At 29.8% G+C, this 11,422-nt stretch overlaps 1 protein-coding gene across 1 annotated transcript; it reads left to right on the forward strand.

Moving 5' to 3' along the window:
* The first annotated feature begins 203 nt into the window (after positions 1–203).
* LOC107605190 (L-gulonolactone oxidase 3) lies at positions 204–10,404 on the forward strand. The gene is made up of 4 exons (XM_016306974.3): positions 204–711; positions 5,840–6,051; positions 8,331–8,586; positions 9,460–10,404. The coding sequence occupies exons 1-4, from the start codon at positions 228–230 to the stop codon at positions 10,272–10,274; spliced, it is 1,767 nt and encodes a 588-aa protein (XP_016162460.1). The 5' UTR covers positions 204–227; the 3' UTR covers positions 10,275–10,404.
* Positions 10,405–11,422: the final 1,018 nt, after the last annotated feature.

Below are 11,422 nucleotides of genomic sequence, written 5' to 3' on the forward strand. Positions count from 1 at the left end.
TAGTGTCTCTAGACACATTGTTTCTGTCTATGTCTTCTCTGTCAAAAATGATTTTGTGTCTTTGTGTCCCTGTCCTAGTGTCCTGTCTAAACAAACGCAGTTCCAGTGTCCTATCTCTGTAAACAAACCGCAGGCTTAAGTACTATACTCCTATATATATATATATATATCCCTCACGTAAATTGAACCTTACCCGTAATAAGCACTATTATCATCATCATCATAATATGATCAAAATGGGTAGCGTTAGCTTTAGCTTTTGGATTTGGTGGATTCTTGCTATCACTCACATTCCTTCAATGATCCAAATCATTGAGGCTCGGATACCAGAATCACCACTTCAATGCAACCAAACACTCTGTACTCTCTACAACACCTACGGCAGATGGGGTGACCGAAAAGATTGTTATGCCCTCAATGCAACCTACCCAACAACTGAAGAAGAGCTTCGTGCAGCCGTTTCTTTTGCTGTCAAGCACAATCTAAAAGCCAAAGTGGTCACGAGATTCTCACATTCTATGCCCAAGCTCGCCTGCCCTGACCAAGCTGTCCAAAGCAGTTTTTTTATCAGCACAGAGCATTATAATCTTCAAATACAAATCGACACTGCCAATGCCGTTGTTACCGTTGATGCCGGCGTCAGCCTTCGGCAGTTGATTGATGCAGTTGAAGTTGCTGGATTCAGTTTGGTGGTCTCACCTTATTGGGAAGGTATATGTTGAGTTATTTTAAATGTAGTTGCTATATTCACGGTTTTATTGGCGCCAATTTTATTATGAATTTGTTATATTTTAGATAATTTGATATATTAATACATATCTATTATATATTAATAATTTTATAATTAATTAAAATTAAGATATGTTATTTGTTATTTTTTCGTTGTAATTGAAATAATTTTTTAAAAAAAAATTCTTTCTTTTTTTTCATCTTTTTTTTTAGTCACTCTAACTCTTTTATATATTATTACTAATTATTAATTTGACAACCAATACAAAATATAAAATATAATATTTTTTAATTGTAACTAAAATTAAAATATTAAAATTAAAATTAAAATATATTTAAAATTAAAATACATATTACTAATTTTACAATTAAAATATATCACATAACATTAATTATAATTAAAATAATTTCTTTCCTCCAAAATTAAATTCTCTCTTTTCCTTTCTCTCCTTCTTATTTATCTTCTTCTTTCATCTACTTTATCTTTCTTATATATTATTATTAATTATTAATAATTACTAATTTAACAACTAAAATATAATAAATAATATTTTTTATTATAATTAAAATAAAATATTTTTTTAAATTAAAAAATTCTTTCTTTTTAACTCTCTTTTTCTCTATCTCCCTCCTTTCTCCGCTCACTCAATATATCTTTTTTCTTATTTGATATTTTCAAATAAAACAAATAATTTTTCATTTATATATTAATATAAAAAAATATTTTAAAAGGATTTTGAAAAGAAAACAAAACCAACAATCCTATAGAAAAATATATTAATAGCATTGGATGACCGCCTATTGACAGAATTTCACCGATCAACTAACCGCCAACCTACCAACCAACCACCGATAATATATGTTGATCATAGATTGACTAACTATTCACTAAAAGGCCCAAAACAACTACCAACGTCGACCAATCGACAGCCCAACAACCTATCTTATCCAACTGCCAACGACGCCAACTGACAACCAAACCCGACCGACTAAAGATTATCCAATGATATATTAATTCCCACTAACAATCGGTGACCACCTCCTAACCTTGATTGATCTACCACTATCCTTTCGATACTAAATTAGCTACCGTCTACCTACCTACCAACCGTGTTTGTCGACCAATGACCAGTTGGTTGAGGTTGACCTATTCTACCAACTGTCTACCGACTAACTACCTACCTCGATTGATTAAGTGCTCCTTGACCACACATTTATTGACTTACCTCGACCTATCGACCTACTGCCGATCTACCTGACCTATTGTCATATGGCTAGCCTACGTCGACCTACTACTGATTGACCTCGGCCAACACAGACAACTGACCTACCATTGGTCGAAGTTGGTGGAACAACTCGATCGATCATTGAACAACACCTGGTGACCTAACCTGCCAAAGCCTTGATCGAGTGTTGGACAACCTCGAACTATAGAAGTTGACTCCATCACCCATCCTTAAACGTTTGCCATTCACTACCAAAAATAAAGGATTTAGTCACGAGAAAATCGTGGTTAAACTCCAAAAAAAACTGTGACAATTATGCTTTCGCAATAAATGAACATCTGTGGTTAAAGAGGGCGATACATTTTTAATTAGCCACGGTTTTAACACCCGTGGAGATATTTTGTTAGCCACAACTTTAGCATGTTTAGACACACTCTTTTTCGTGGCAAAATAAAAGGATGCACAACGAAATAATTGTTTCTACCACACTTTATCCGTGACAAAATTGATCAGGCCGAGATTTTTTGTCACAATTTTTTCCGTGGCTAACGATAAAAGTTAAATTAAAAAATATATAATAATCAAAATGCTCCTTAATATAAAATTACATCATATAATATTAAAAAAAAGTCACATTGCTATACATATTATCCATAGTATAAAAATATAAAATTAACAAATACTTAGTATTGAAAAGCAAATATCCTAGATTAAATGGATTTAATGTTTAAAAAAATCCAAATAAAACTGTTACAAAATAAATATCAAACTTTACTAAAATGATATAGAAAACTGAAAGCTTGAAAGTATCAAAACAATGAATTTATCAAGCTCCACATGCAAAAATATTTTCAGATAAATAGCAAAAAAGACACATAATTTCAGCCAATGAATTATACACCCCGTCGATACTCCAATTGCTTTGTGTGCTCTAATAAAATTTGCTAAGCAAGATAGAGATCAGGAATTAAGCTAAGAAATTAATAGGCCATAATTTGACTCATTCAAAGATGATCAGCAAAATTAAGGTACAACATTTACTTCTCAGATATAATTTGTAGCTACTTTGTAGCCTTCAGTTGTCAGTTGCATAACATTTTTCAAAATGTCAATTGGTAATTTAGAATCTATCTACAATAAGCAACAAAAGAAAGAATGTATATTGAAATAAAAAAAAAGAAAGGTCTAAAATTAAATTTCATTGTTGACTAAAAAAAATATATAAAACAAAATGATGCCATGAAAATTAATCTGAAAAAGTGTCACTTTATCCAACTTTGGTGGCAGAATTCCAACAGTAACATTAGAGTTACAAAGTCACAAAGTTAAATCAAAAGTTGAGCAGTTTAAAAGAAACAACAAACTTGAATTTAGCCAATTGAAAAAGTCAAGTAAGATAGAATAATAGATGCATACCAAGCAAATGGTGCTATTAAGGTATCCGGCACTGAAGTTATAAGATCATGCATGGGATCCCAGCATCGTAACAGCCAAAATTGCAGTATTGATACACGCAGATTTAGTTCCTATACAAAAAATATTGAAAAAACGAGTTATTAAGCATACTTTCAAAAGAGTTGCTCAAATTCATCGTTTCTGGTCATGCCTCAGACAACGTACTCATCTCCACCAACAACAAGACAAAAAGAGAAAACTTAAATGACACTCGTATTACAGTGTTTTAGAGAGGCAAGATTTCGAGCACTACCTCCAGAGAGAGTGACGGTGAGAGAGGTGCAATGGAGCACCTTAGGGTTCCTTCAAGTCTTCTCCGCAATTCGTGGTCCCCTGCTCTTCCACAAAACGTCCGGTGAATGTTAGTTAGCTTGATTTAAGTGCAGAAGCTAAGAAATTACGAACTAAAGAGAATGCTATTAACGAAAGGGGTTGGCAGCATGTTATCAAACTTGAATCAATTGCATCAGGAGCTAACAGGGAATTTGGAGAATAGTGGGAGGAAGTTATTGTTAAGAGCAAATGGGCTACTAAATAAAAGTTGCGTTTAACATTGTCGCTAAAAATTTCATTCATCTTATTATAAATATTACTTTGAATTTTGTTTAGTGAAGTAACTATAACTTTTTAATTTAGAGTAAAATTTAATTTTGATAAAAAAATATCAAATTGTAAAATTTATAACTTTAAGCTATATTTCAAAAATTTCACATACTAATTAGAATTTAGAATTTTGATTGTTGAATTTAAAAATAAATGGTATAAGTAAAAATTAAAGTAGATAAATTTAAAACTTAAGAATTTGATACCTTTGAATTGAAAAAAATAAAAATTTTGTACATGGTTAGAAAATGAACTTCAATAAAATTAATTTTAATTTATTTTTTTATTGAATTAATAAGATATATGTGTAAAATTAATATTCTGAATTTAAAAGTTAGGATTCTGTTCATTAATGTTGCCATAAATTAATAATGAATAATTAAATAATAAGTAATTAAATTAGTTATTATTCCACTCAATTATAGTTAGTATTTTTGACTTTTTAAAATTAGTTAGTTATTTTATCAAAGATAAACATATACTCTTTTAGTACTTTTTATAATTTTAACATTTATTTTCAATTGAACCATTTTATTCCATCACCAAAGTCTCTACATTAATGCATTAGGTCAAATTGGGCACCGAAATTGTATTTGACAAAAAAAAAAAAAAAACACAGACAAAACAAATATAACAATTAAAATATATAAATAGTGAAATTGTATGTATATAATTTAGTCTCTTCGTTACAATCTAATTTTTTATACAAGTAATGAATAACACAACCACGTTAAAAAAACTACTATTAAATAAAAAAAAAAGAGACATTAACCAAATCAGCGCATAGTTAGTACTAAGTACAAAAAAACACATGATTTAGAGATATGAAAGAGTCTAAGAATCATATAAAGTGAAAAAATTACACACATCATCAACATCTAAAATCAAACCATTAGCATACTTTATTAATTTTTTAGTGGCAGCACTCAAGAAGAGGAAAAAGAAACTAACAATTAAAGAATTGGAAAAGTCTGCAACCTTATAAATCGAATTTACCTTAGGTTAAGGTTTAAATTAAAAAAAATTATAAACTTGATGAAAATATTTTGAGGGAATGGAAGAAAAGACTAAATTAAGCGCAGAGTTTAAAAGTGAAAATCGTTCAATTTCATTATAAAATTTAGATACAAAAATACAAGATATTACAAGTAATTACTACGATCATATAAATTTGTCACTATTTTTTGTTGGTATATCTTCCCGTTAGTAACGTCCGTGTTTCTAACAGTGATTTGACCATAAATGACTCATTGGACCACAAGAGTTTTCGGCCCCTGGTTCCGTTAGGCTCATTAAGGATTTTGTCTTTACGGTCTTTTGTGTGGTTCCTTAATTCTGTGAGTATTTTGCAGCATACTACAAGATTATGGCCAAAGTCTTTGTTAGGTCAAAGGTTATTGACAACATATTATATATATATATATATATTTTTTTTTTTTTTAATTTGATAAAAATTTTAATATTTATTACAAGAATGTTAGATATCATTATATTTTTTATTTTAGAATAAAAATTAAATATGGAGATACAATTTATTTAAAAAAAAAACTTATAATTTCATAATATTGTTACGACAAAATTACTAATTAATATCTAAATTATCATTTTTTAATATAAACATTTTCGTATAAAAAGACGCTTTATTTTTGTTAGAAATATAATCATTTACGTGTTTCTTCTCGTAATATAATTGTAATATACATTTTAAGACACTTTCTCTTCCGTAAAGATCTACGCACGTTGAGTAATTCATATCAATCCAAAAAAACATGTCATTGCACGTTTGCTTCCATGATCCTTTTTAACCTCTCGCATTGTCTCTTCAGGTATAACAATTGGAGGACTTATTAGCACAGGGGCACATGGGAGTTCTTGGTGGGGAAAAGGTGGTTCTGTTCATGATCATGTTGTGGGGCTTAGCATTGTTGTCCCTGCTTCTAAATCTGAAGGGTATGCCAAGATTTTGAGGTTGGACGAACAAAATCCATTGTTCAATGCTGCCAAAGTATCACTCGGTGTCTTGGGTGCTATCTCCAAGGTTAGTATATAGGATTTAAATATTGTTGAGATTATTCTTAGTAAAATTTTTAAATTTTTTTACATAATAAATATATTAAAAATTTAAATTTGGCATGTTATTCATAAAACAAAATTAACTAGTAACTTAAACATCTATTTTTGGAGTACGCATTAGTTTAATCCTTTAATTTAGGTATTACCGTTTCATCATGCCATATATAGGGTTATTTGTATTATGCTAGCTCTGCCATAATTATTTTTATGTTTGTTGGTTTCTCAGAAATCGATCTCTTTTAATTTTTATATATTTAAAACAAAATATCTGTTAATTAAAATAATTTTGTTTGATGTATTTAATATATAAAATTTATGTCAAAATAAATTAAATAATTATTGATATATATATATATATTAAATAATATTTTAAGGTGGTACATATTTTAAAATAGATATGTAATATTTAAAAAGTGAGAATAAAGTAATATTTTTCATATAATTTGATTTGGAACGATAGGAGTGATAAGTGGGTCAGGCCGTCCTATCCTGCCATAAATTTGCTTGTACATAAGTTAGTTCACTTCACTCCACCTAATGTGATGATCTTGAATCTCCTATCCCGCCTATCGCGGGCTGATGTTGTTTTTTTTTTAAGTTTTGTGTTTAAAAAATAATTTCTAAGGATAAGGACCACAAATCAGTATTTTTAGAAATAAAAAATCAAGAATCAGGAAATCTTAACAACATCACATATTCACATTTATAGCAAAATTAAATTAACAACATTGACAATATAATTTTACTGTCTTAAAAATTCAAAAAGGAAAAGTACGAGGAGCTAATGGAATACTTGTACAATATGTACAATGGAAGTTTATGGAGTATTAGAGATATAACCATTAGTGTTACCTTTTTCCATCAGCTGAAGCTTTTGGAATGAGTGGTATCATGATATGGTATTAGAGCACTAGATTCGAAAGGTCAAGAGTTCGATCCTTGGTGAACCCCAAAATCAATATAGTATGCGAGATGTTCATTTTGTAACTCAATAACTCATTCAACAATCCTAACTTAAAAAGAAATTCAAAGTCAAGAACAAAGTAGAAATTCAGAGATTCGATCGACATTGAGGCGTGAGGGAGGAGTGTGCACTGTGAGTGGGAGTGAGTGAGTTACGGATTGAGAGTGACGTAGAAGAAGAGGGTGAGCGACGAGCTGAGAGCGAGGTGCAAACACAGTCGAGTAGAGACAGGTGTTTGCCATTCCTATAAAAGACCAATCATTATCTAAAAGAACCATAAATTTTATACGCGGATAATTTGTAGTATGAATAATAATTTGATGTGTCTAGAAAGTTGAAAGTAATCGTCACCAATCAAAAACATAATTTCGTAATCATTGATGATATTAAAGCTTCTAGGTCTAAAATTTAATTTTTGTTAACCTAAAAAAAATAAGCTGATCCCATCTAGTGGGACAAGATTTTGTTATTGTTGTAAAAAAAAAAACAAACTAAAATAATAAAAGAAAGGTAGCAGGTGTAGTCAACTTCATATGAAATTGATAACTGAGAGCCATTAGATGAAAATTTAGTCAAATCATTTAAATCATTTAATGGTTCTTAGTTATTAACTTCACGTGAAGTTAACTGTACTTGAATTTTTACCTAAAAAAAATGTACAATTATACTAATAGTGGCGCAAGAAATTAGATATATTCTATATTAATTAGTTTATCTTTTTAATAAGGTAGAAACTCAAGTGCAGTCGACTTCACGTGAAGTTGGTAGTTGAGAGTCATTAGATGATTTGACTGTTGACTAAATTTTCATCTAACGGCTCTCAATTATCAACTTCACGTGAAGTCAACTACACCTAAATTTTCACCTTTAAATAATTAAACGTTGATCCAACATTAGACGAGATGTGAATGAGTTAGCTAGAAGTATGATTTAATTTCATTATAATACACGTTGCTTTTGCTTCTTTTTTTTTTTTTTTTTTTTGCAAAAATAGAAAAATAATACTTCTACTATTCTCAAATGAAAATTAAACAAAATAACAAGTATTTGAGAATTATTTTTATTATTATATTTTTTTGAGTATTTAATAATCTTTGTTGTAGTCCTCGTCATTGCAGAAATTAGTAGATGATCAATAGAAGACCTATCAATAGTTCATAAAAATTTTGTATCAACAATTTCAATTTATGTAAAATTTATAGCTAGCACATATTTAATTATTTTGTATTTATCCTTAATAAAATATGATGAAATTAGCAATGTTATTATAACCTGTATAGGTAACATTAAGAGTGGAACCAAGGTTCAAAAGAAGCATAACCTACAATTTCACGACCGATGTTGGTCTTGAAGATTTGTACGCAGATCATGCAAAGAAATATGAATTTGCAGACATAACTTGGTATCCATCACAACACACTGCAATTTATCGATACGATTCGAGGGTTCCCTTAAATACTTCTGGTAATGCAGTCTTTGACTTCATTGGATTTCAAGATAATCCAACTTTGATCCCCGAATCAGTTAGAGCTTCAGGTAATTAATAATAATTAACAAATGATCTCTTCAACCACTCTTCTTTTTTTTTTTAAAAGAGTTAAATTTTACTTTATATACCATAAATTTTATATAACTAATATTTTTTTTATTTTGACTTTACATTTGAACCAACACTAGTCTATTCCTAACATTTTTCGTTTATCTACTAAAATTCAAGTAATTTTGAATTCTCCTAAACTTAAAAATTATATAAATGAGCTTTTCTAAATGTGAGGAATTTAAACAAAATAAGTATGTTATTAATTACCCCCTCCTTAAACTTTAGTTTATGTGATTCTTTTTAAGTAAATATGCAACTTTGATATTCTAAACTTTGTTATGTGTGTGTTTTTCTTAATGTTGATGAAAACTTTACCAAAATGTCCCTTTTATCCTAAAGTTTTTTAAATATGCAACCTTTACTATTCCAAATTAATTTTGTTAATTTTGTTTTATTTTATTAACAATTGATAAAAAAAATACCTAAATGCATTTGAATTAATTAGATAGAGAAAATTCACGTATAATTGTTTTTAGAGAAATGTTAGGAGCCAGCAACTTTTGTGATTTGTAACCATCAAATAGTCATCAATAATGGTTTTAATGGTGTGAGATTGGTGTGAAATTTCATCCAATTGCTCACTTTTTTTTGCTGATTACATGTTAACTAGAATTTAACAAAGTTGCTGGCCCCTAAACTTTTCTTTGTTTTTATATGAAAATACTAGTTAAAAATCGTTAAATAATATGATATATTTGACTAAATTATTATCTCACAGTTTTCAACTAACAACCTCGTCACCTAAAGACAATTGTATTGAGTTTTCACCTCATTAGATACAAACTAAATGCATGCATCATGATGAACAGAGACTTTGTTTGAAAGAACAAGAAGCACGCATGGGAAATGCTTAACAGCTGCAGCAACGTTAGCATACAGAAAACTTACAGCAAATGGTTTAAAGAACGATGGCATGTTTTTTAGCGGTTATCCAGTAATAGGTTACCAAGGCAAAATGCAAGCCTCAGGTTCATGCTTGAACTCACCATTACTTCACACATCATGTCCTTGGGATCCCAGAATCAAAGGCTTGTTCTTCTTTGAGACCACTCCAATCTTACCGGCTTCTCTTTTTCGCGACTTCGTCTTGGACGTGAAAAAGCTCAGAGACTTAAACCCCAAATCTTTTTGTGGAGCCGACAACTATAACGGCATTTTCTTACGTTATATCAAACGGTCGGATGCATATCTAGGTCAATCCGAAGACTCTATAGTAATTGATTTCAATTATTATAGAGCCAATGAGGCATTAACTCCGCGATTAAACCAAGATATTTGGGAAGAATTGGAACAAATGGCGTTTTTTAAGTATGGAGCTAAGCCACATTGGGGTAAGAATAGGAACATCGCATTCTTGGGAGTGGATAAGAAGTTCCCAAATTACAACAAGTTTATTGAAGCAAAACAACAATTGGATCCACAGAATGTGTTTTCTAGTAATTGGTCTGATGAAATATTGTTTGGGAAGGAATTAGAGAAGAGTGATGGGTGTGCTCTTGAAGGGTTATGCATATGTAGTGAACACAGACATTGTAGCCCACAAAACAATTATTATTGTAGCCAAGGACTTGTCTATAAGGATGCTTGGGTTTGTAGGTATTCAACCACGGTTCCACCATCTTAAGTTAAGGATGGAGAAATTAAATCATACTCAAAGGTTAAAAGGAGATGTATGTTTGTTTTATTATTAAGGTATTTAAATTCAAAGAATAATATGTGTACCAAAAAATTAACCATTAAATTTGTATTATGAATAAATATATGTTATTTAATTTATTTTTAAGATATATTTTAAAATTATTTTAGAAAATAGCATAATCACATAGAGAATTATATGTTATTATATCATGTAAAAATACTTGTGTATTTTTCGATTAATATATATATTTTTAATTTATAAATAATAATTAATATGCTAAGAATACTTAACTTATGCTGAGAAAATTTTTAAAAGATTTATATGAACGAATCACATGTATTTAGTATCCCAATGGTCATCAAATCGTTAGATATGAAAATAATCTTTTCAAAGAATGTAAGAAAATGAAAAAATATTTAGTCTTAATAGTACTATATCTTAAAGTCATAAAGATACTAATGTATCTTGTTAAAAATAGATACTCGGTTCATTTGCTCTGAACTTATTAATAGAAAACATTAGAATGAAATAAAAAATGTCTTTTGATATCTTTATAGAATAATTAATATGTGATTATTGTATTTGATGGTTATCAGTAGCTAAGAGAAGGGGGTTGAATCTTAGCCCCTTTTTGCTTGATAATTCTTGCTGACCTTTGAAACCAATTTTAGAAACTTCTTGTCTTTTTATCTCGTGACTAGCCACGAGACTTTTTCTTTTGTCTCGTCTCTAGCCACGAGACTTTTTTTTTGTCTCGTCTCTTGACACGAGATATTTTTTGTTTTTGCTCCTATGCAGTAGAAATAGAAATGGAGTAGAGAAGAGAGAAAATTACACCCAGATATATCCTGGTTCAGCTGCTAAGTGTAGTGCAGCCTACATCCAGTCTCCATCACAAACATGATGGAATTTCACTATAATCTTCCTGATTACAATCTGTAAAATGCTAACCCAACTTACAAGGGGATTCCCACAGAATCATGAAACACAACATAGATGAACAAAGGAACTCTAAGGACATCTATGACTTTTTCTTTTAATTTTGCACTCTCTGCCTTTTTCCGCTCTATGGCTTTTTCATACAAACCTCACTGTTTGCCTTTTTCCATGAGACTCAAGACATGACAAAATTA

This window comes from Arachis ipaensis, chromosome B6, assembly GCF_059453495.1.
Source record: "Arachis ipaensis isolate K30076 ecotype BB chromosome B6, ASM5945349v1, whole genome shotgun sequence".
In the NCBI taxonomy this organism is placed as follows: domain Eukaryota; kingdom Viridiplantae; phylum Streptophyta; class Magnoliopsida; order Fabales; family Fabaceae; genus Arachis; species Arachis ipaensis.

Excerpts from the sequence above, each read along its gene's own strand:
- LOC107605190 (XM_016306974.3), top strand. The coding sequence starts at position 228 with ATGATCAAAATGGGTAGCGTTAGCTTTAGCTTTTGGATTTGGTGGATT. Across the intron at positions 6,052-8,330 it reads TCTTGGGTGCTATCTCCAAG|GTAACATTAAGAGTGGAACC; the intron begins GTTAGTATATAG and ends TAACCTGTATAG. Across the intron at positions 8,587-9,459 it reads CGAATCAGTTAGAGCTTCAG|AGACTTTGTTTGAAAGAACA; the intron begins GTAATTAATAAT and ends CATGATGAACAG.